Below are 25,896 nucleotides of genomic sequence, written 5' to 3' on the forward strand. Positions count from 1 at the left end.
ATTATTTGCACAGTAAAGAACATGTAATTACAAAGTACCAACAGTAACTGATTATTATGATTATTTCAATCCCCTACAGTGAAGAGTAGATGGTAATTAATTTCTGGACCTATCCAACTAAATATAATTACTAAAACCCACAGCAACTGTAGGCATATGCTGGTAAAACACAGTTAGATGTTACTGTATTTGTTTATTACTCAACACTTTTTCCATAATTAAACGCCACAAGTAAAACAGAAAAAACATTTCAAAAGTACTTCTAAAAAGCCACGGATTAAAAATGTGGCTAAAAAGTTATGAATTTTAGCATTGCTACAATATTATTAATTGCACATTCTCTGTTATGATTATTTGAACTTTAACTGCAGTAACTGCCAGGCAATGAAAAACCTTCTTTACATGATTTACCACCTGTGAATTTATGTGGTATATAACACCACATATTAACTTAATAATACCCTAATTTTGTATTGATTAGAATTTTGTGACACAAGCCTAATATCATAGCCTCTACTGCTTTGAAGAATTCGTGTTTCTTCCAGCATGCACTGCTTGTAAATTAGCTTACCGTATGAAACATCTCATCTCCCAGAATAAGGATTTTGGGAGGGGATTGGTGGAAAGGCTGCAAATTAGCCTTTATTTTTAGTCTTATAGTCAAATCCAAATTATATCTGTATATAAAAATATCTCTGAGTTCCCTGGAACACTATCTTTGTGCTCTGGCTATGCAAAACCCACCAAGACCAGGCATTCTGCAACACATCAGTCAATGTCTTTGTTCTGTTTCAGAAGAGGGAAGGCCATCTACAGGAACTTTCAGAGTAGTTTTCAGCAGATACAACTTTATTCATTGCTGATAAGGAGTGGAACACACAAGGATACATATAGTTTTGGCACCTGTCACCAGCTTTCCGCACCAGGAGTTGTCAGAGAAGTCTGAAGAAAAATGACCAGCATGATTTACCCCTTCTTTGTAAGAAAATAAGCTTTGAGTGGTTCCTACAGATTCTGAGGTAGCTGTTTGCAGCAAATTCACAAACAACTGTTAAAGGCATCAAAAAGCAAAACACTTGATTGATGAGAAAGAATACAAAATGGCACCTGTTGAGTGGGCTTTCTGCACGTATCTTGTATTTACCTGCTTGCCCTCTGTACTTGAGATAGCTATAGTCTCTGCAGTGCTGAAAGAGGCAGAAGCATGACTCAAACACCATGTTAATTAAATTGTGATTGTAGCATCATCATAATTTTGTTAGTGGAAAAGCAGGGAAAACAGCCCTTGCTTTATTTTCAGGTTTCAGTCTGATTTGGTTTAAACTGAGCAAAGGTGATACAGGGTACCTCCGATGTAGCGGGGTCTGAACATTCCCAGAGAACACTGACAAACCCTTACGAATTTTGTTACTGGTGGATTTTATGTCTACCACTTGCTGTTTCCTAGTAGCCTGCACAATTTCGTTTCAATGTTAAGTAGATACAAAATTAGTCTGCTCATATGTTAGTTACATGCAGTATGTGAGACTGATCTGAGAACAGCAACTGGAAAATTCTGGGGTGGGGAATTGAACCAATCCTATAACCTTGAGAAATACATAAAAACACGTCTCTGACTTCTTTTCAAGTTGTACCCCTGTTTATCATCTGACTGTCAATCTGTATTCTGTAATTACATTATTTGTGGCGACTGTTTTTCAAAACTGTGTGGTTCCTTTGGAGAAATGCACTGCTTTAACTTGGTAGCTATTCTCTTCCTCTGCCCTGCTGTGATGTTTTTGTCATAATACTCGTCATATGCTGGCAACCACAATTTTTTGCTCGCAAGAATGGCCTCATAGAAAGGTTAAGACAAATCTTCGGATGCCTCCTTAAATGTATTCCTTTCCTTTCTTGCTATTGGTAGCAAAGCAATAAGCTGCTTTTTTTTTTTTTTTTTTTTTCCTCCTGATGCCTCTTTCTTCAGTCTTGTTGGAAAGGATGAAGACACAGGGTGGGAGAAAGCATTGCAGGGTGACAGCTTTTTAACAATGAATAATCTGCTGCTGTGCATGTTAATAGGTGGCACTAGGTTTGACTAACTATTTTTGCAAATTAATATCTAAGTAAATTACTTTTGCAGATTGTTTCCAATGATTCTTTCTCTTTAATCTACTCTTGAATAGTTTCATACCGATTGTTGCTACTGACACCAAGAATTTGTATAAAACCCCAGTGCATATATTTCATAGTAAATATAGCTGGTATCATCGTACACAAGAAAACCCGCTCCCTCTCATATGGCTTATTTAAAGGTTTAAAGGCTCATAGTCATAGTCTCAACATATTTATTTTTTTTTTTCAGAAGTTTCAAAGTCATATAGGAATGCAATTTCCATTTATGCCCTGTTCATGGCTGGTTTTAGGCAACACTCAGGTACCTATGTAAACGGGTATGCCTGTAAAGGATTTTCAAAGATTACAGATGGACATGTTTTAATTGCAAAAAACCACCTGATTGGCTCAAGATGTCTTTGAAAAATCCTACCTGCCTCTGTATCTATAGAGATCTGATCCTTTTGCAGAGCTTGTACAAGATTGGGACTAAAAATGTAAGATTTTTTTCTTTTCTTTTTTTTCTTGGTTACTTGAAAGTACAATAATTTCCTTTAAAACAAAATATCATATGATGTACTTACACAAGTACTTCTACACCCGCATTCCATATAATCAGAAAATCCATCATGCTTTCCCAAGAAGTCATAGTCCTAACCTATACTCTGTACTTATCTCAGTGTCCATAGGTCAATACATACTTAAATATTTGTATTTTCAGTAATATATCATTTCTGAGGTGCTTAACTTTAAAAGATAAATTTCATACACCATCCATGGCCTGTGTTCCCTTGCCTCAGCTGAATAAACCTGTGTCTGGACAGCCTAACTTACATATCTGCTGTGTACTGGTTTTGGCTGGGATAAAGTTTTCTTCTTAGCAGCTGGTGCAGTGCTTCATTTTGGCTTTGGTGTGAGAACAGTGCTGGTGGCACACTGATGGTTTTAGTTGCTGCTGGGTGATGTTTATACTAAGTCAAGGACGTTTCAGTTTCTCAGGCCCTGCCAGCCAGAGGGCTGGAGGGGCACAGAAAACCGGTAGGGGACACAGCCAGGGCAGCTGACCTGAACTGGCCAAAGGGATATTCCATACCATGGGACATCATGCTGAGTATATAAACTGGGGGGGCGGTGTGTGGGGTGTCTGTTGCTGGGGCCTTCTGCTCACTGCTCAGGGACTGGCTGGGCATCATTCAGCAGGTGGTGAGCAGCTGTATTGTGCACTTGTTTTCTTTCATCCCTTCCCTTCGGATTTCATTCCCCTCCCCTCTCTTTCCTTTTCATTATAACTGTTATTATTATTATTGTTCTTTCATTTTTATTTTATTTCAATTATTAAACGGTTCTTATCTCAACCCTCGAGTTTTACCTCCCTTTCCGATTCTCCTCCCCATCCCTCTGGGTGAGGGGCAAGGGAGTGAGCAGCTGCGTGGGGCTTAAATTACCAGCTGAGGTTAAACCACGGACATGTTGTCAAACCCCTACAGTGCTGCTCGTGCTCAACACATCAGCTATCATATTATCCCATCTCTGAGACCTCACGTGACGTTTTCCATGTATTCCTGCATTAATTTCCAAGTCTTCACCCTTAAGTACTTCATAATATTACCCTAAAGTAGATTGTCTCCTTTCTTACTTCTCAGTCGTTCTGCCTCTAACCTCTCTCACTTCTTTCATCACTTAGCACTTTCTGCTCTCTTGCCCCGACACAGCCTCCGTGTTGGTCTGCCAATGTGGCGATCACTAATCTTTCTTCATTTAAACCCTTCGTTAGAACACATCTTCTTACCTTCTAGCACGTTAATTGCCTGACAGCAATTTATCAGGAGAGGGCAGAGGCTGCATGGGTGTCCCCTTCACTCACTCATACATGCAAAGGTAAATAATTCATTCTGAAGCCCCACAGTCATTTTTAAATAACAGCCAGTGACCTCTGCTTCCTCCCATACCACTCTGCAGAACGAGGCACCATGGATAGGGGCAGGCAGGAGAGGAAGAGCATGCCAGCTGTATTGCCTCTGAGAAGGAGAAATGGGAAATACACATTTCAGTTCCACTTACCGGTTCCTATTGCTAGAAATCCAATCCGAGATTAACGTTGCAGCCTGCTGGTGACAGTGTTTGTTACCGAAGCTGCAGGCCAACATGATGACTTCCCGATGCAACTCTCTGTCCAAATTCAAGAAAGCAATAAGGCTGCATTAATAAATGTGTTTGAATGTTTACAAAAAGCTGTTTCTTGTAACAGTGGCATCAACTGATAGTTGGGCAAATAGCAAAGATAATCTAGCTATACAAATCCCAGTGTCAGTTTAATGCCTACAGCTGCTGCAACAAATAAAGGGTTGTGGACCAAAACCAGCCCCCATTTACACTATGCACTCTCCCTGACCTCTGTGGTCACATGATTCCAAGTTCTTAAATATCCAGTGCAGTCAGATACTAAAATAAGGCTTAGGAAATCATGTTCTCCAAACTCAGGAAAGAAATTAATCTCACAGGATCTGCTGCTCTCCCAGAAAAGAAAACCAGGATGACAGAGTTAGGGAAGTATGGCATGCTGAAGATGAGACCAAATTTTAGGAGAATGCATTATTACAACTATATCCCACAAACAATCAAACAGAAAAAAAGAAATGAAACAGTACTCATGTTGGTATGATGCTTGAACAAGCGATTTGTTTAAATTATTCGTTGGCCATCCAAGCTTGAGATACATTGAGGCAACTTGTCTTAAAATATACTCCTGAGGGGGGAAAGAAAAATATATTTAATGTTAACATTTATTTTTTATTTGGAATTCAAATGCTACTGACTATTGAGTTTTTGCCTTTTTACCCTCAAATAATGTCCAACTTTCCAAAGATTTTGATCTCCATTTAGCAAAGCAACATGTCCACTTGCAATCCTCCTTCATTGCTATAGTGAGAAGACTCTGTAGAACAGCTATTTGATTAGATGCCTAGTATATGACAATTTATTGTTATAAGCCCCATCAATTAAAAAAGCTTCTTACATGCTATTTTGAACTCACAATACACAGCTGAAAAGTTGCAAGAGTGGCAACAGCTTAATTTCTACTCTCAACAGCATTGGGCATGTTCACTTTTAGAAGAATATTGTTTAATATCCATAGCCATGGTAAAAACGTTACGTAAGTACAGTCAATTGACTTCAGAATACAGAAAAATGTGGCCACAAATAAATTTATACATTTAGTGACACTATGCTTTAAGTTTAGGTTCTTGGTGTGGTTAAAAAACAAAGCAAGCCCAAGAGCTATTTTAATTACTTTTACTTTTTACACAGGAGACATATTTACATATTCTGACCAGTCGTGAGGGAAACCACTGTCATTGTATTCAATGTAATCTTTTGCCAGTGGAAATCATCCATTTGAAGAAGAGAACTGAGATATAAAGACCTGCATAGAAGAGCATCTGTTTTATTATTGTGAATGCACAGGCATGTATATATGATGTCAACACAAAAGGAGATTCATAGCGCAGCTTTCTTTAGCATGTATGTTATTCTGTGACTAAAAATATTTTTTATTTCCTCTGCTATCACCTCTGCTTTCAAAGCTCTCATCAGCAGTGATAAAACACAACCCAGCTGTGAATTTTACTGGCCTTATTTATTGAAATTGTGTTTTCTTTACACAGCCATGATTAAAAGTGAAATAGCAATGGCACACTCATAAGAATTTTTCTGTGCAGTTAGCAATAGACTAAACATGCAAATTATTTCAACGTAATTTTGTATTATGGCTCTAGTTTCCATGTAGGCCTACATGGCAGGTTCATGAAGAATTTCATTGTGTCTTTATTAATCTGTAGTATATGTTCTACAAAAATAATTGTCCATGTCAGCAGGTAGCTTTGTGTATGTGTGTGCGTATATATACACATATGTACTTATACATATATACATACATACAGCCACCTCTAGCTTCCTGCTGTCTAAGCCTGTGTGTCTATGGACACAGACACAAGCAAATATATGTCTGAGAAGAAAAAAAGCACCTTTATACTTTTCTGGCTGTAAAGAGTTCCTTCATTTGAAGGGTCTACAAAATTACAGTATATCCGCCATTTAAAATATGTAGAGTACATAAAATTTATAGCAAACAAAAACGCCCAAGAGTTCATAATTGTCACTGGCTGCCCTCACATTCTGTGTACTTCATAAACCATGCTTCAGCATAGCTATGATTTTTTTATTTTTTTTTTTCAGGTAAAATGTTAAAATGTTTGTCATGTCTATCTTAATTATTTACTGCTAGCTGTTACTGCTGTCCCTTCGGACCCAATTATGAATGGGCTTTTGATTCAATGGCGATTTAATCCTTGTTAATTAAGGTAACTGCATTGAATTCACCATGACTTTTGGGTGAAATAATGACTAAAAATCTTTACTTCAGTTGCGTGCATCCTATTCAGTTGTGCCTGCACTTGGTGTCCTTGCTGAGCTTGGGCACCAACCTAAATATCACCATGGGGCTCCTCAAAAGAGGAAATCTGGAAATAGATTACTTTGGCTCCTTCAAGTGAAATACTTTATTTGCCATAATATTTAATAGGAGGGATAATTAGCTTTCCTTTTACTAATCATATATGCCTCAAACAACAGTTATCACTGTTCAAATGCAAATGAACCAAAGCTTGACAACTGCTATGATTAGGAAGAAAGCTCATAACCCTAGGTCATTTAAAGTATCTGACTGGGGAACAGTTCAACCCTTGGCAATGAAAGGAAGGAGAGTGAGAGAAAGAAAGAAAGGGAAAAAACGAAGCAGGCTGTGTGAAAAAAACAGAGGAAGACGGTATCTCTTACATTGAAGATGTTGTAGTTCTCTGTGCGGTCCAGCAATTTATCTAGAGGATAAAGAGCTCGGCTGGCAGCATGCCAAGGCAGAAAATCCTTCTCCTCTGAAAGGTATCTGATAATCTCCAAAGGAATATTCTGAGGCAAATAACCAGCTCTGTACAATAAAAGAAGTTAGTATTAAATTGGTTTTGCAGAAGATACATGACAAGGCAAAAATGACTTTTTTTTTCCAAACGAAACTAGAAGACCGAAAAACATGATAAACTCATCACACTATAATGACATAAAAGTGAACCTTATAAAAAATCAGCAACTCACAGTTTCTCCCGACATGTGCAAGCATACTTACTGGATGAAGGAAGGATGAACACACATGAAAGAAAACTAGACAAGCTATGCCTACTTTATATGGATTCCAGTGGCTATAAAAGACATGAACAATGAAGTAATTGACTTTAAGCAAAAAACAAAAGGAAGGTGTTGCTTTGCAAGATTGAAAGCTGTCTGCATGAAATCAACAACCCAAGGCATTTTGCTTCAGAGAACACTTCTACTGGCCATGGGCAACTGGAAAGAACTAGTGGTGAAGAAGCATCTTTAATTCCACAGTTATCCTCCCCACTCTTATTCCTCTCCCTTAGAGCTGCCTTGTCTTCTATCCACATTAAGCCACTTTGGAATGACTAATCCAGTGACATCACTTTGGTTAAGGATGTTCCAGCACTTTCCACATGAACTATGTTTTTTTCAGGTGTTTATAAATCAATCAGCTAGAACTTTGTCCCATTCTTTTTCCATCATAAAAGACCTCTTCCTGCAAGGGAAAAAGTGTGTGTGTGTTGGGGGGGGGGGGGCGGAGCGCGGGGAGGGGCACAGTTCAGGAAAGCTTTTTAAATTAATAGCTTTACGGGTGCAATACAGACACAAGTATTTGAAAGCTGCTTTTTAAAACTGAGTACAGGAAACATCAAGCTTTAGGATTTGCTCTCATTTTCTTTTTCAGAACAGCATCTTTTCTTAACTATCCAGACTAGAGAAACAAAGTGTAACACTGTAGGCACAAACTTCCCAGAAACACACAGGTCTAGTCTTCTCTTGATGCATGTGTTTAAATCCCAGAGGAGGTCTCTACCTGCCTAGAACAGAGATAATGATTCTGTTTTCATTAAACACTTAAAGTTAGAGGATTCCACAAGCTTCAATTTAACATAGGCTACAGTATGATATATCTTCATAGACTAGTTTTTCTCCTTGTTGGTTGCAAATGTTCCCCTTAATTTCCATCACTGTCTGGGGAAGGGATACATGCATATAACAAACAAAGAAAATTACACAGATTATTATGGAAATGAACCAGTACGTATATGTTGATATAAATTTTTTTCTCAGTTGTAACAGCATATAAAAATACTTTGCTGAAATATTTGAAATAGATTGTTCTTTTTGGTATGATGCAAAACCATAGTTTCCTATCACATCCACACAAGCCATTGTTTTTCACACTCTCTACTGGAAGAGTTACACCCTGTTCCCTTTGTGTTCTCAAGAAAGGAGTTCATGTAACAGCTTTCAAAAGGATCTGTGCCACGTCCTTATGATGATACACTCTCCAGTCTGTCTGTCATCTTTGTCCACATTTTGTCAGCAAGATTCTGTTCTTAATTCCAGTTACAGCATATACTCGAGCAAGAAAACCAAGATCTCTTGGTGAGCTCACTGTGTCACTCAGGAACTGAGCAGATATGAAATGAGAATGGTGGAGCTCTTAGAGTGGGTGGCAGACAGAGTTCAACACATCTGAAGAGCAAGTTACTCCATTTTATAGGTCTTTCTTATTTCTGAAGCAGCAGAATATCATTAAGATGAGTTGTAGGTCTTAATACTTTGTAAAGATGTGCAACCATAATTAATGGAGCCAGAAGCAAGCTGGATTGACTGCAGTTAAAAATCTTTGAGATAATGTTAGCAAAGAGGTAAACTAGCTTGAAGTTGCACATATGTAATTAGTTCTTAATGGGATTTGTGATTATTGTTACTGATAACTTGATTGACATGAGAAAGTGTGGAGTAAGGAACAAGAGGATTAGCTCTAGGAAACATGCTGCTTCAGGAATAAACAGATGAATGTTTATTACAGCTGCACTAATGGACATTGAGGATCATGCTTCCGAAATTAAATCTCTGTATGCTAAGTGCAAAAGGGAAATCATCACTGCAAAATAAACAGATTATTTCTTTTTAAACTTAACTTCTCCATAAAGAAACATAAGAAGCGAACTCAGAGAGATCTATCTCTTATTCCTATTCTCTCGGCCTTCCTATTAAGTTTCAAAATCATGATTCTTAACTGATGGCAATCATCCTGTTCACATCATAAGCTTTTACTCTCATCATTCACTGCTTCTGACTTCTAAATTTATCAGCACATTCAATTCTGCCTGCCTCTCTCCTGTTTCCCACTTTTCCTATTGTTTCCCTGAGGGTATACTCCTCCTCACAAAACCAGATTGTGGCAGTCTGAGTTTTTCCTGTTTATTCCTGAACTTCCTTCTCTTTCTGGGTATGACCCTTGAAGAGCTTATCCACAGTATCATCAACAGAATCAGTCCCAAAAGCACGAACAGGGATGAGGGGAGGTCTTTGTGGATGACATTACTATATAAATGACAAAAAATTCATCATTTCAGATCATGATTTTGAGGGAAAGTGGTTTATGGCTGCTATGATCAATGTTAAACTCTGTCAGTACATGCTGGGCAGATGTGCTTCAAGTACACTGGCGAGGCTGGACCTCTGTGACAGACATATATACCTAAAATCCTCTTACAAGTGGCAGTTAAGATAGGAGTACTTCCCTGGTGAAAACAGAAGTGCTTCAGGAACTTTGCCTTGGAAGGATGTTCTTTATATTCTACACTACTTTATTGTGAGGCCTAGAGAAAACCACGATAGCCCTGTTCTTTCCCCTCAGCCACTAAGCCGTGTTTATGAACCTCTTATTCAAAATACACTGCACTTCCAGACTATTTGCCATTAAATAGTTTCTGTCAAGAGGTAGTGATAAGTACATTCATTGTTTTATCTTTTTGTGTAAAATACATACACCATCAGGTGGCTGACAACTAATTGAAATCACTTGTGTCATTTATGGAGCAGGACAACAACCAAGATGAGGAAAGAAGGCAGAACACAGAATGAGTCTGTTCTGAGTATCTCTGTGAACTCTGGTGGAAAAACACAGACCCATAGAAATGTTAAACAGAAATGTTTAACAATTATCATTACAATAATAAGAAAAGTAATAGTAGCAACTTTCCCATCAAATGGAAAAATGTAAAATAATTTCCCTGTCATGTAATCTTCTTGAAATATTTACTCAAAGGCACTACAGAGTATAAGTACATAATCTACACATCCAGCTTGATTTATCACTCTCTTCCAACAATGCGACTTAGAAGGTCAGTGACAGAAATCCTTATTTTTCATGTGTCTTTTTAGCCATCGATCATACTGCTATCCTTAAAGTCCAGAAAAATTACTATCAGATATTGCCTGCCAAAGTCCAAATGCATGGGAGCCAGGGCTAAGAGATAAGGTTATTTCCAGGTTAGCCATCTTGGAGGAAAATGGAAATATTTTGTGCCACTTGGGCAATACCTGATTATGGGTTATACTGAAACCAGGTAAAAAACACCAACACTGCAGAAATACTGCGATGTCCAATCTTATTCTGGTCTGAAACAGTCACACTGTTTCTCCAGGTATGTCTCCAGTAGCCACCCAAGAATCTTAACAAGCACCTATCTACAATCAATAAAAATTCTGCAGAGGAATCTGGGATAGTCTTGGCAAGTATCTTAACAGATAAAATAGTCAAATCAAACAGTGTTGATTCATAAACATTGGCTGGACGAATATCAATGTTCAGGTTAAGCACTTCTCAAGTGCAGGTTGAAAAGTTTATAAAACTTCACCTATAGCATCTAGAATGAAAAGGCTGGAAGCCACCTTAAGAACTCATCTACTCTCTCCCCTACCCAAAGCAGATTAATACCAATGCCATTCCTGACAGAACTTTGTCTAATTTTGTTTAATTAGGCCTCTAGTGATGGATATCCTAGGAGCACTAGAATTTCGGTGCTTCTCTTCTCAGAGGCATGATAATAAGAATATTATAACTCAGGTCTTTTGCAATGTAAATATTCACAGAAGGGTACCAACAGATCCATTTCATGTCCTAAAATGAACTGCTGTTTATTTAGCTTCAGTATAAACCACAAAAAGCAGGCATCCCTCTTTATTGTATTCTAGATTAGAGAGTTTTGATTGACATCACTGGTCACACAGATAGGAGCCCAGACTTAAAAAAGAGCCTCTACAAGCCATCTCTAAGCCAGCCTTCTCCATACTGAGTCATTAAAAAAACTATGACTACAAAAGCAAAATTTAACCTAAAAGATCACATTTGAGATGCTTTGTTGTTTTATCACTTTTTATATAGTTGCCCTTACTCATCCGTTTATCAGCATATCAATCACTCTGTAGCCACTGTTACACATGAGAACTCTAGCATGTGTTAGAAACACTGTACCACACGAGGTTTGTCCTATCATCCACATTTTTTATTTCACAACTGCCGGCTGAACCAAAGTGGAGAACGGGAGAACAGGAACACAGAGTAGCAAAGTGATCCCCTTTAGTTATCGGACAAATTACCACCAGACAAACGTTCTGGTCCAGCAGATTTTTCATGCTTAAAGAGGCTGCTGACAAACTGTGGTAAAAAGGTGATATCCCATTTTTATGACAAGGGCAAAGGTGGAAAATGACCTTTCAAAAGACAAATAGATATAGATATAGATATAAAGTGTCTTATGACATATACCATAAGCTTATACCATAAGCACCAACCTTTAGCAAGGTACTATCCTGTTTACACTGAAGAAATTGCTAGGGTGGTCATTGCTACAAAGAAAAGAGGCAAAGAACAGAAAAAGAACATACTGAACATGGCAATGAAATATCCCTCACAGAGAATTCCCACTAAAAATCTCATAGCAATCAAAACAAATCTCTAAATTACATGAGGTTTTTTAATACGTCAGATGAAAGCAGGAAATCTAGATTATATTATGAAACATCAGTGTGTATTCAGCTGCATTCTGACCTTGATTTGTTCTTTACACTGAGCCGCTGAACTTATGGACAGATCCCAGCACATTCATTTTCCCCTTAGGGACAAAGTACCAAATGGTAGTGTAATTGCCAAGGGAAAATTATTACTGTGTTCTGAATTATTTCTATCATAAATCCAGCACCAGTCAAACAGACTCTGTCACAAAAACGACAGGGTTGCCATACACTGATGAGAGTCCCACATACAAGGGCACCATAAATCCCTTAGTCCCACCACTCAACAAAGTCATTATAAGTCATGTGTTTAAATCAAAATTAGAAAATCCAAGCTGGCAGCAAACTGGTCTTCATTGTTGAAACAATGGAAATGAGGTGATTTAGTTGCTGCTGGTTTAAAACTCACTCTGCATCATCTGTTTCCTATGAAATAAGTAAAACATAACTAGCTTTTTGTCTGGGTAGTTTTGAAGGAGGAAAACACAGCTCTTCAGAACATAGATGTGCAACTGATCAACTTCAGTTCTATTTCTATGCATGTGCAATATAAGAATAATTAGATTATACTCATTAACCCGTAAAGGGACAGTTTAGGATTCTTATTCATTCTTTTACCTTTAAAGTCAAGTGTGTGGATTAGAATAATTCACAGAGAAACTTGGTTCCAATTTAAATGTATTTGGCTTTTTCTAACCCTATTCATTTATTCTGGACCGACTAAGGACTGGTGTCTCTACTGATGTATTCAGGATATTCTTTCCTACACTGCTTTAGGAGCAGTTCTTTGGCAGCTGAGTAAAAACAGGTATGTTGAACCCTGACAGGTAAAAAAGGCTTCAAGCAAGGTGACCCACGCAACAGGGAAACCAACTCTGTAGTCACAGATTTCACCTTCAACTCCTGCATGACTGGGAAGTCAAAGATTAAAAACTTATGATGACTGCCATCCATGTTCAACAAGGGAAGCTGGAAATAGAATGTTTTCTCATAGAAAACTAACGGGCAACCTGTAAAAAAGGCCCTGTGATCTCCAGTATCAATGAATGATCTACCTCATCTTCCACTCCCAGGGCTGGGCTGCCTTAGGACCAGATAAGGACTCTGCTTTTCTAAGACATCCAAAGTGACTTAATGGAGGCATTATGATTTGTACCAGCTATGGACTTCCACGTAAATAGGACAGGAATACACACCTACCCTTTGATAAATACAACAGCAACTTTTGGCTTACAAGCTCATTTTAAGTACTAAATTTAATCAGCATTCAACCTCTACAAATCAAAGGATTCAGTGAGTATGATGGTTTTAAGTGAAGCCTGATTATTATTGTTATGTTTTCTTACAAGCAAAATATTTGAGGACTCTTCAAGTGACATTCAACTCGACACAAGAGCATTTGAAGCATCCTACAAAGAATAGTTCAAATTCAATGTAATTATCAGAGTATCATATGGCTTAAGTTATCTTGCACAGTTTTTAGAGTTGCCACATAAGTAAAGGCTAATATTAATTTGTATTAATTACCTTTGTTTAAAACAGAAAAAAAACCCACCCACACTTAAAACCCCATTTGTAAAAATGCAACAAAAATGCCTTCAAATTGGAGTTCAGTATCTCTTCTTTCCTCTTCTTCCCCATATAAATATATATATATATATATAAAAACAAAGCAGTGCAAGATGAAAAGGAATAATCTCACTGCTGAAAATTAAGCAGTAAGTTAGGTATGTAATGTTTTTCATCATCATGAAACCTTGATTTTTGAGAAGTATGTAATTCACACACCTAAATTAACTAAAGAAATTTGAATGTATTTCAGGGGCTAACAGATGTCAGTTTCAGATGACTCAATTATTTAAAGTGTTACCTGTTTTCTTTCTTGATGATTTTGTTGGGAAGAGCAGAATGAAACAGCCTTTCTATTTCTTAAGTTCTCAATAGGCAATGTTATCTATGACAGCATGTTTGAGCAAATTCAAAATTCAGTTTGTTTATTATTATGCACAATACTTTTTCATATCTTTTTTCCTGTTATAATGTTTATAATTTGCATATCAGTCAGCCAAGTGAAATATGTGTTTAAAAGCTAGAAACTTCATATGGAAAGCACAGAAGCCTGATCTTGAAAATACATATATAATCTGAATTTTGTTTTCCAGAATATATACAGAATTGGATAGTGTTTCTACAAAAGCAATTCCCTATAAAGCTATTCATAGTAAAAGACTCTGAAATTCTCATAACCCCTCACCTATTCTCTTATCTCCATTCTACAGAGAGAAAACAGACACAGTTTAAGTGATTTTACCAAGATCACCCAGGAAGTCTATAGTAGAAACAGCATCCCAAGTTTCTCTAGTCCCCGTGCACTGTCTTAGTCATAGTATGGTCCTTCCTGTCATTTATTGCTTGATTTCTGGGTAGAGAAAGCCACATTTCTAACTAAATAGGAAGGAGCTGAGCTAAGACAACATTGATCCCCAAGACTTCTCTAAATTTTATCAAGCAAAGGGACTTTAGTGTACATGAAATGAAGACCAAAAGACTTGAAAGCATAATCTGCACTTTGAATTCAAAAGTTCACCCTGGCAGTGTGTTCTGCCAAGCGGACAGAGCATACACCAACAAAGACCAGAGCTCTAGACAACGATCCTGGCCAAGAGCAATTGGATGAGCCCAAAAAGCAGGATCGTGTCTGAGAAGCAATGGTGCAGTCAGGTCAAAACAGCAGGCAAAGCAGTCAGTAGCCTAAGGCAGCAGACTATTTTGTTTATGCTGATGAGGCATCGGCATTGTCTTTTCTAGCTAGAAAAGTTGGCTCTTGCCATTCATTCATATATTCTTTGTCAGTGTTGGAAAAGGATAGGTTGTTTAAAGCAGCACCTCCAGCCTCTCAGGGTGGCTCATTGCTGCTACCTTGGCCCAGGTAGCAGCAGGGTCTTTTGCTCTCCATACTAGCCCTGCCAGAACCTCAGAAAGAAAAGTAATGGGGTTCTGGGGTAAGGATAAGGAGGAAAAAAAGCTGCTTATTGTGTGAGGACGGGTAAGGGAGGTGGGGAGGAGGGCTGACCAGGCAGCTGTGGGAAAGAAAAAGCAGCCTGTAGGTGAGAGGAAAGCACAGGGAACAGGTGTATGCTAGGTAGGAAAGTATAGGGCCCCCACAGAATGGTGTAGGTGCTGAGTGAAGACTTCCCCGTGCCCCACCAACACACACATTCGTGAAGCCATAATTGCACCTCTCAGCCCCCTTTCCAATACTCAGTTGCTAAGTTGCTCAGCAAGGTCCACTCATGTCACTCTCCTCCTCTTGTTTAACCTCAATCTCCAAGTCAGGTGTTCTCTTGACATGTAATTCACACCTGGTTTAATTAATGTTCCCAAAAATAATTTCACAGACTGTTCCCCTGCCCTGTCACTAGACAGCAGTCCCTGGCACCTGAGCTGCAACATGGATACATCCATACCAAGCGGACTTCAGAGACCAGTAACAGACCAAGACAACGGAGTGAAAAGACAATGGGCTAACAGCCATTATCTAAAAATAATTCTTTCACTCCCTTGAAACCAGAGTCATGTTTTCCTGTCAGTTTATTCTGGGTTCAGCTAAGAATAGAGTTAATGCAGTTTACAGGATTAAACAATTGCTGCTATAATAACTCAGAAGTACCAGAAATAATTGAAGCATAGGCAAATTTTGTGGGGATGTGGAATAACATCACCCACTTCTACAGGATAGATGTATACTAGACCAAGACCTACCTCTGCACTAAACACTGCAGAGAACTCAGATCCACAGTGTCTCTTTTGTATGTGCTGAAGAGTATTCTCCAACTTCTTCCCCAGCTCTTGGCATGTTTTTCTATCATCCAGGCAGCACTGGCACTTCCCTGGAATGTACTGTACACCTTGCTTTACTGCTCTTATCTATGCAACAGGATCAGATGCACATATGATACTTACTGCAAAGGCAGAATTGACTTTAAGTGTGCTTAGTCTCCAGAATTGCTTTGATTCTTCTTGTACAAACATATGCAAATGTTAGCTTTAATGTGTAGCTCCATGTAAAGCAGATATCAAGGCTGTGATATGTCACAAAACATATGGACTGACATGCAGCATATGGAATGAATGATGGCTACCTTAAAACATTTGTAGCTTTCCATTTTTTCTAAAAAAGGCACAGCTGCTCTGGCCCATTCAGAGAGTATTTACGTCAAAGGAAATCCAACAAATTCTGTAGGAAGCCATATCTAAATCAATTGCTGGTGAACCATCATCAACATTTGCCTGACAGTGGAAGAGGGTTACTATAGCATCTGCTGAAATAATTTAGATGAGGCCTCATTTATTAAAATAGTAAACCTATATTACTATTAATCAAGTGTAATACAATCTATCGATCTCATACTCGCTCTCTTAGCTGGTAGTCAGAGGCAGTAACTAAGGGAGCTGCTTAACATACCTGTTTGCCTCTGTGTTGAACTATCAGCAAATGTGATCAGGAGTAATAATGAAGGCTGGAGTTAAATTCATTTAAATAGATCCTATATGACTGTTTATAAATACCCAAGCAAAACAAGGTCAACAACCCTGGATCTGGCTGCTGAAAATTTGAAACATTTTGAAGTACATTAATTGGGCTAGATGAGAACTTCTACCTTTGTCACCTACTTATCATCCAGTCCCAGAATTTTAAAGGGTCCTCAAATGCCTTGACTTTCCCTGACATTACACTGAACAGGACTTTAAGTAACACAAACAAGTGTAACATGAAACCAATTAGCTCATATATATTGGAAGACTTCAAATGTTACAATAAATGAAACAATCTCTGGAGAAGGAAAAGAACAGTGATGATCAGTTGAACTCCACTGTTTAGTTTGTTATTGCTGTGGTTTAACCCCAGCCAGCAACTAAGCACCACGGAGCCACTCACTCGCTCCCTGCCATCCCGCAGCAGGATGGGGAGGAGAATTGGGGAAAAAAGTAAAACTGGTGGGTTGAGATAAGCACAATTTAATAATTAAAATAAAACATTATAATAGTATCAACAACAATGACAACTGTAATGAAAAGGAGGGAGGGAGAGAGAGTAATAAAACCCAAAGGAAAAAACAACAAGTGATTTACAACACAATTGCTCACCACGTGCTGACCCATGCCCAGCCGGCCCCTGAGCAGTGATCGGCCCCTCTTAGCCACCCCACCCCCCCCATGAGCATGACGTTGTATGGTATGGAAAGTATAAACTAGAGGACTAGTTACAAGATAACTCTCAGTTTACAGAAATGTTCAAGGCCAGGTTGGATGGGGTTTTGAGCAACCTGGTCCAGCGGAAGGTGTCTGTCCCTGCCCATGGCAGGGGGGTTGGAACTAGATGATCTTTAAGGTCCCTTCCAACCCAAACCATTCTGTGATTCTGTGATTCTGGGAGGTGGTGTTGCTTCAGGTAGCTGAATGGATAATATGTTGTTGTCGGAGTCACAATACTTCACATCTAGGAATTAACTTAAGGAACAAGCAGAGGCTTGGCTTTGATTTGTTGGTGTGTGTGTTGTATGTGTATGTGTGTTGGGTTTTTTTTAATTTTTTAGAAAAAAAATAAAACAACGATATGATTTTCCAGGTTCCAAAGGCTATACTTTAACTTCAACGTTAACTGAGACTTACTTTTAAAATTAATTTCTCTGTTCAAGTTGGTGAGAAGGTGATCTAGAGTGAGCATTAGATTACTTCAGTATTTTACTTCTGGAACCAACCTTGGAGTCATAAGCACCTGCTGTTAAAGATAAATTTGTGTCAAGGGAGAGAATCTGGATTTATATGTTGAAAAGTAGCTTGGCACTGCCTTTTCCCTTACCCTCAGACTTTGGTTTCCTACAGTCAGCAGAACTCACAGCTTAGAAAGAAGCAAGCCAAGAAGATGTGATTAACAGCAGGAAAACAACCTTCATAACATCATGTATCTGCACCAGGTTCCTGGCTGTGGCCTGGTGAATGGAATCCTGAGAGGTGAGAACTCTCATGAAGGTCATCTCCAGCAGGGAAGCCGCTTAGGTCACAGACAATTCTGAAAGAGTGTTTTTTTTGCAGCTGCTTGTTTCTGACACAGCTCCCTATATTTCTGAAGTCTACAGGGGCAGGCTTTTCTGGCCTAAAAAAAAAACCATCTGAAGAGAGTATAGCTCACTCTCCCCCTCATCTGTGAAGGGAAATGGACAGCACTCCAACATGGCCATCCGGGACTGGAGCAGAAGAACAATTATTTAACAACACTGCTTTATGTTTTCTCATTAATCCAGTTAAGAAAAAGCTTCCAATAAACATCAAAGAAATGCTGCTAAGAATATGCAAGAACTACTGCTAAGCTTTATCTTTGGCCTTTGCTAATGTGTAACCAGAGTGAAGTCTTGACATGCACTGTACTGTCCCCAGGCCTACGACCCGCCTGAAAAGGAAGTCAGGAAAATGCCCACAGAACGCCACCACTATCTCTTCAACCATGGAACAGAAGACAAGGTATTAATTGACAGCAAGGCATATTGTCAGCATCAAAAAAGGTTTCCTGAGCAACTAGCACACAAACCAAGCACCTGCCGCCTTAATACGGCAAGCTGACGATGGTGCAGGCATGGTCAAAGGGTGATGAGAAACACATTAGGTTTCAAGAGACAAAACTGATGGATTCTTCCAGAACTGGAAAGAACAATAACTATTTTATATGACAGTAAAATAGGTATCCACAGTCACATGTGATCCAACACTGATTAACACTGAATACAAACCAGATCTATTTCTTTGACATAATATTGGATTAAGTCAACCGTTTAATGAGGGGAAGAGAATATAAAGATTTAGAGGCCAGCAAGGAAGAACTAGGGGTGCCACAATACTCCTGACATTAGGAGGGTAATTTATCTTATCCTATGTGGTTAAGTGGCTTTGACAGGTCAGGTGCACGTTTCTCTCCATTAACTGTCAGTCTACTGCAAGGTGACAAGCTCAGATTTACAAATCTACCTTTGGGATGCTTAAAGTGGGAGGCATCCCACCTCACATACTCACTAACTGACCCCTTATCCTAAGGAAAGAGAAAGGAGAAGCTGACAACATTACACTCTCAAGAAACAGGAGGATCTTTGTTATTTCCTGTAATACTACTTATTGGAGCTATCTGAACTGCCCTCTTCTCAGCTTAAGCTTAGGAGAGAACGCATCTTTCACAATGAACACATCCCATTTACTATAATAAACATTTTCAAATTGTACTGAAATTCCACAGAAAACATACAAAACAAAAGATAAAGGATCTTCAAGAAGAAGGGAAGATATAGCACCAAGGTGCTGTTCTTGCTCAAGAATTTGGGGCATGTATTTTCATAAGCTACGTTACTTCCAAGGCTATAGTTCCCCAGATCCTCAGGGTGTGTGCAGTACTACAGCTGAGAACAGAATTACACCTAAAAATCTGAAAAACAAACAAGCTTGCAAGACTCAAACACAGTGAGCAAGCTCCAGCTTTCTTTATTGTTGTTATTCAGTAAAACTCTGCTTGATTAATTTTATGGAACCAAAAAAACACCACGAAGGAAGAAGAAGGAATGTATTTCCATACAAAATGGGCAAAACCTTATGAAATTAAAGTTATAAAGCTTAAAATACTCCTTGAAGCTATCAATTCGTTTATGTTATTTATTTTTGTGAAGTCATTATGCTGGACACTAAAAGGCTAATAAACATTCTGGAGGAATGAAATCAAACACACTTTTTTTTTTCTTTTTTTTTTTCTTTTTTTTTTCTTTTTTAAAAAAGTGGTGCTCCAAAATATATGAGCAATTTTTTTCATCTTTCTCCAGAGTTAAATATTATTAGATTTCACTGAAGGTAAGACCTGTACTTGTTCCACAAACAAAATCAGTTAGCAGTAAAACTACACAGAAATATCATGTTAGGACACACCATATTAGGACAGTGGAAAGACTGAGTCAAACCTTTCTGGTGGGGACTGCACATTATATCTGTATCAAGTTCAACAACACACTAGGGAGTATTTCAGAAGTTTCTAAGAAGGACAGGGTATTTTGAAGAAACAGTCTCTTAAGTACATTAAAAAGAACTATTCATGTTAGAAATTCTTTTAGAAAGGACCAGCATGAATTTAAGAAGTTATGTTTTCATTTTTGTATTATTTTATCACTGAAAATAACAGCTAGGGATTAAAACCAAAGTATGTATTCCACAGTACTCTCTCTGAAAATGTGTATCTTTATAGTTGTAGACAAGGAGATAACACGAGTGCAGCTAGGGACCACATCTTAGGACTAAATTACCCTTAAAACCAGCCAGTCTTCTCCGAAGCCAGGTCTAAACTACCAATTACTACCTCTATGCCTGGTCAACAAGGCTACTCACCTCTTCTCATGTCACAGTCAGAGACAATCGTATGCATTTAATCTCCCCATCACGTAACATTATACGGGCAGGGAGAAACACATGCTGTGTTTAGATTAGCTGCTTTTAGGCCGATGGTGGCCTTCTGAACACTGACTTTTTGAGGAAACTGAAAGGGTCTGTGTGATTTTGGCAGCCCTTGAAGCTTGTTTTAGGAACACCGCTGTGTCACGTGGGAGCACCCGACACAGCAGAGGCAGCCGTGCCACACTACCGTGTTGGCATGTGATTCCCCGTTGCCTGTCCCACCAAGAGCTTCTCCATCTGCTTTCATAATAGCAGAAGTTCGGGCACTCTGCCATCAAGGCCTGCCCCCAACACACTCCTCTTCTAACAGTCTCTTGATGACTTTCTAGTCCTACTTGTGATAAGGGAACAGAGCAAGTATTAGGCCCATTCCTCATCTTTCTTTGTCTGGGAGAGGGGAAATGAAACAAAAAATACCAATATCTTCGTAAAAAGGTACCAAATAGTCAGCTAGCTAATTAAACTTACTTCAGCATCACTATAATGGTCTGGGTTTTTTTAACAGGAAAGATAATAGATGAATAAACTAAAAAAAGTATACCCTACATGGCACATTTAGTCAAGTCCACATATCTTACTGTTACTCTTGAAATACGGAACATAAATCTACTGTTGTAAATATATAGATCTTTCCTCCACCCAGATTGGCTTGTAAGGCATTTACTCAAGGTGACACTACTGATAGGAGTCTGTGCAGAGATTTTAAAGAAACAGGAATCTAGCTATGTATCCCTGTTGGAAGAATATTTCCTCATAAGTAATATCTATGCATGCACATGTGTATACACTGCCAATATTTAGCTCAACTACTTTTTTCCATGGTGCATGAGTAGCAAATGCAGCAGCAGTCTGCTGCAGCTCATTGTTATCAAAAGAAAGTCAAGTTTTGACAATGTGAAATCTTGTGAAAGATTTCACAACTCTTTGGTGTAGTTACCTCTGGAAAAGCAGCAGGATCCAGTATCACCATAAAACTGCTTTGGAAAGCAAGTGGGGAATGCATTACTCATCCAATCTGTGGGTGGATTTTAGATACACAAAACTTGGCCAGACAGTGTAGGATGGGCTTGCCTTTATGCTTCATGAACAAGACATCCTAGAAGACTGGCTTGGTACTGACTCAGAAGAAAAACACTCACCTACAAGTACAGGTTTAAGAAACAGCTTTTTTTGGTGTCTGGCTTTTCAGGGAAGTCTAGCCACTTCTGACTGTGTTCAGTGCATGGGAAAAGAAGAAAGCACCATACTGACTCTGTCTGACTGCACACTGCTTTTCTGAGGTGCCAAAACCAAATAAAATCAGAACAGACTCTTACATCACTGAATATTTAGTGTTCTTCTAACTGTCTAGATACTTCAGAATATTCTGCAATATTCTACTAGTCTGAGAGTACACAAATCACAGTCCTTCGCTGTTGCCAATGGGAAGATGCTATGGGGCAAGAATGAAGGGCAGTGCAAAAAGCAAATGGATCCTCCATCTCTCCCCATGATGTCTCTCCCTACTATGTCTCTGGACTGTTAAGTAAAGGCCATATATTCAGTCTAGCACTGGCAGCAGGAACAGCGTGGTAGGGCACACAACTGTGTTTTACTGCAGCGATGCTGGAACATCACTGAGTGATAATTTCTGTGTGACACTATGCTTGAATCTCAAAGATCTCCGGTGACCGTTTGTAGTGAAATGTACCTCAGTACTGCCAATTCTTGCAAGCCCCTGCTCAAATATGGCTATAAATACACCAGCAAACAGGAAAGCCAGTAGTATCAGGAATTCTTTTCACACTGCCTTTGGCATCACAGTGTTTTATTGAGGCAGTGTTCCCAGGTACCTCAAGAATCAAAAGTTTGAAATGTTCCACTACTTTCCTCTCATTTTACACTTTCATTATCAACATGTTAGATGTCCTGTTTTCAAAATGGGTACAATTCCATCGCCTCAGTTCATAAAGAAGGCGTTACCTAACCAGCACTGTATGTGTTAATTCTCTCTCTAATCATAATAAAACACAAAATGTTGCATAAATTCCAGAAATGCTTAATGGAACTCTGATTTTTCATTCTGCATGAAAAGCATCACACAGAAAAAGAGTCTGTTCTAGCAGATTACAAGGAAAGAAAGATATTGGAGAAATGATATAAAAGTACAAGTCAGGGCAAAAAAAATTACTGAAGCTTGAAGATGCCTTGCATCACAAATTAAATACAGAATAAGGGTCAGTTATAAAAAAAGAGAGGTAAGGCATTAGGGAGAAACAGAAGAAAAAACCCTCATTCATTAGAGAAAGAGGAAAGAGATTATTTATCTCCGAAGTGTTAAATTGAACTTGCTGCAAAATTGATCAGACCTTTCCAGACTCGGAAATACCCTACGGCAATTATTGATCAAGAGTAGTGAATGGGCTACAGACCATGTTTATGTGCCATACAAAAAAAAATAAAAGGGAGCGGAAAAGAACCAAAGCGTGTTTAAAATATATCTAAGTTGAAACACACTCAACTGCTGAGTTAATGACTGCATGACTTATTGCAGCAATGTGTATGAGGATAGATTATTTTCAGGAAACATACCTGGCTAGATTGAATGCATCATCGATCAAGCCTGCTCGATTACTGACAGAGATAACCTGTGAGGGCCAAGTACAAAAATTGAATCATTTAGAGTGATGAAACTGTGAAGGTTCACCTACCAAAGCAGATTTTAGGGATGAGAAGATGAGCTTACCTCATGGTTCCTTGTTAGCTGATTAATGAGCAGCCTCCAATTCCTAATATCATAATTAACTCTGAAGTAGCCAGTCTGGTTGATGTTCCCCAGCAACCAATTTGCCTCTTCCAAAGCAGGAATTCTGTGGTGTTCTGGAAACAAAGAACAAGATGGGAAGGGGACTTGGTTTTACATTTAAAAATTCTGAAGGTGTATCTGTTAAATTCACTCCTTATTTAAATATCCATGAAAGCAGTAAAATTAATTTAAAAACTAACAAAATAATTATGAATGATTAATAATTTCCTTTATCTGTTCTATGCAGAGAGACAGCAGCTGACATTCCTATGGGGACCTTTTACCCACACAGAATCCAAGGGTGTTTTTTTCCTGGCAAATAGTATTTATATGAGAGCTGCCTATTTTAAGTCTGGTACCCTGATGCTGGCTATGCTAAAATAGCTTTCTACAACTGTAACTCAATTAATTCAATGGATGTGCTATAGGAAGAAGACTAAGTCTGTGATTAAAACAAAAAAAATCTTAAGCTTTGCTGCATGTAGTCAATGTAGCTTTTATATTTGATTTTAAATTAAAGTATTTCCAAGTGTAGAGCTTCCAGCTGCTAACCACTGAGAAGCTCCCCTTTAGAGCTATACCAATTAACCTTCTATCAACTAACCTGTTCTTCCTCTTTTCCCTCTTTTTAAGTAATCAGTTCAGGGCTAAAAGTCTAAATTTAGTCCAGTATTTGTACAGTCAGGCAGTCCACAACTATTTGCAGGATTAGAGATTTCAACAACAAAAAAGCCCTGAACTCACATTGCACACTTCTTTCACTACAGAAATAATCATCATGGAATGAAGCCTCAGGTTTCTATGTCTCTTGAAGAAGCCTTCAATCTATAAACTATTCCAACAAAACTGATCATGAAACAGAACGCTAGAAATTCAATGTTTTTTTCTACTATAATAAAATTAGTTTGTACACTGTTGACAAAAGGAACGATCTTCTTATGCATTTTTAAAATAAAAAAGAAATACATAAAATTTGTTTTAAACATAATTCCATCAGGGAATTGTTTGGTGTGCTTGAATTCCCTGAAAGTAACAAATAGGAAAAAACCTTAACAATATGGCCTTAACAATTCACACGTACTATCTAGTACCTAGACTTCAAAAAATCGATTTGTTTCAGCCTTTCCTATAAAAAAAGTGATTTCTGAGGAAATAATAGATGACTATGACTACAAATAAAAGTTATGCTTCTGCCTGGACTAAATATCTCTAGCAAACACACAATTAACTATCATTTTAAGGTGCAAAAAATACAAAGAACAGCAAGACCCCAATCCTAAAACCACCTAATTATATGTTTAACTTTAAACTCATGGAGTTGAATTATGCACGCAAATTTAGATAAAAAGCTGCAGGATTAAAAAAGGAAGTCCTCTTCTTACCTAGGTAGTTCTGACATCATTAAAATCTCTTAAAAATATGCTTCTTAGAAATATTAAGCCCAGAATAACTCAGTTATTGCTATTCAATTCAACTGTTACTGCTCTTTTAGGGTTTGTCTGACTCACACCAGTTCAATTTAATTATTTTATATAAACAAATGAGAAAAAAAATACAGATCCCTGGTTTTAGTTAAAATATTGATTACATCCATTTAGTTATCTGTGATAAAGAGCCAAGCAGGCACATTCTTTAGGAGCCAATATATCCTGCAGAAATGGGACTGAATGAGAAAACAAGAATTAAATGCTAGAACTCTGAGGGCTTTCTAGGCATTCCTACTGTCAAAACATCTAAGCTGCTTTTGCCACGCAATCTGATTTGGAGCAAGATTTAATACCGGGTGTCCTTCCTTCCACAAGGGTCTGTAAAACACTGGACTATACAGTTCAGTCCTAAGCAAACTCTCTTAAGGCTGCTATAGTGAAGTTGCTCTTCTGTTTAAATCTTTTCTTCACTGAACCTGAAGTTAGAATCACCCAGTTGCTCCAGCCTACTTAGGGAAGACTTGAATCCTGGTTCCTGTGTAAATCACTGAATCTTCTATAAAGACAAGTATTACTGTAATAATACTTTAAAAGATCATTAACAATTTACAGCACAGTGATAAAGGCACCTTCTTAGAACAGGTTTGGATCTGCTGTAAAACAGGGAGAGAAGGAATTTGAATCTGGATCTACCCCGTTCTATTTAGTTTGCCCAGTTCAATGCTGTGGATACAGTCTATCAGCGCCTAAACCTCAGCTATGTTCCTTATGAAGCTAGTGAGCTTCTGAAGAGTAATAGCAAAAATACCCAATTCTGTATCTAGGAGAGACTGTTGAGGGAAACAATGACTTTTAGAGTTTCTCTGGGTCTTCAGAGGCATATTGCCGTGTGGGGTCAGGAGCACGCTGTTCACACCGGGCAGAAAATCCTACCACCTTGATGTAGTAGTTTTCTGCTCATGTTTTCCTGTTGCAAACTATTAAATGCCACCATCCCTGGCACCATCTACTTCTAACTGGTTAATGCCTACACCTCAGATACCTAAAAGCATACCAAATGGGCTATAAGCACAAATTAATCAATATCTGGGTAAATAAATATATTCAATGGAAATTTTCAAAATCAGATGCAATAAAAAAACCTACAGA

At 38.3% G+C, this 25,896-nt stretch overlaps 1 protein-coding gene across 1 annotated transcript in view; it reads right to left on the reverse strand.

Annotated features, from left to right (window-relative positions):
* The window catches only part of TRHDE (thyrotropin releasing hormone degrading enzyme), a 214,307-nt gene that overhangs the window by 25,768 nt on the left and 162,643 nt on the right, over nucleotides 1-25,896 (reverse strand). The window contains exons 11-15 of the mRNA XM_056338965.1: nucleotides 23,261-23,394; nucleotides 23,107-23,162; nucleotides 6,931-7,078; nucleotides 4,743-4,840; nucleotides 4,156-4,263 (exon numbers count right to left, since the gene is read on the reverse strand). Coding sequence (XP_056194940.1) covers nucleotides 4,156-4,263; nucleotides 4,743-4,840; nucleotides 6,931-7,078; nucleotides 23,107-23,162; nucleotides 23,261-23,394 — 544 coding nt within the window. The remainder of the gene's footprint in view (nucleotides 1-4,155; nucleotides 4,264-4,742; nucleotides 4,841-6,930; nucleotides 7,079-23,106; nucleotides 23,163-23,260; nucleotides 23,395-25,896) is intronic.

The sequence above is a fragment of the Falco biarmicus genome, chromosome 5 (assembly GCF_023638135.1).
Source record: "Falco biarmicus isolate bFalBia1 chromosome 5, bFalBia1.pri, whole genome shotgun sequence".
NCBI lineage: Eukaryota > Metazoa > Chordata > Aves > Falconiformes > Falconidae > Falco > Falco biarmicus.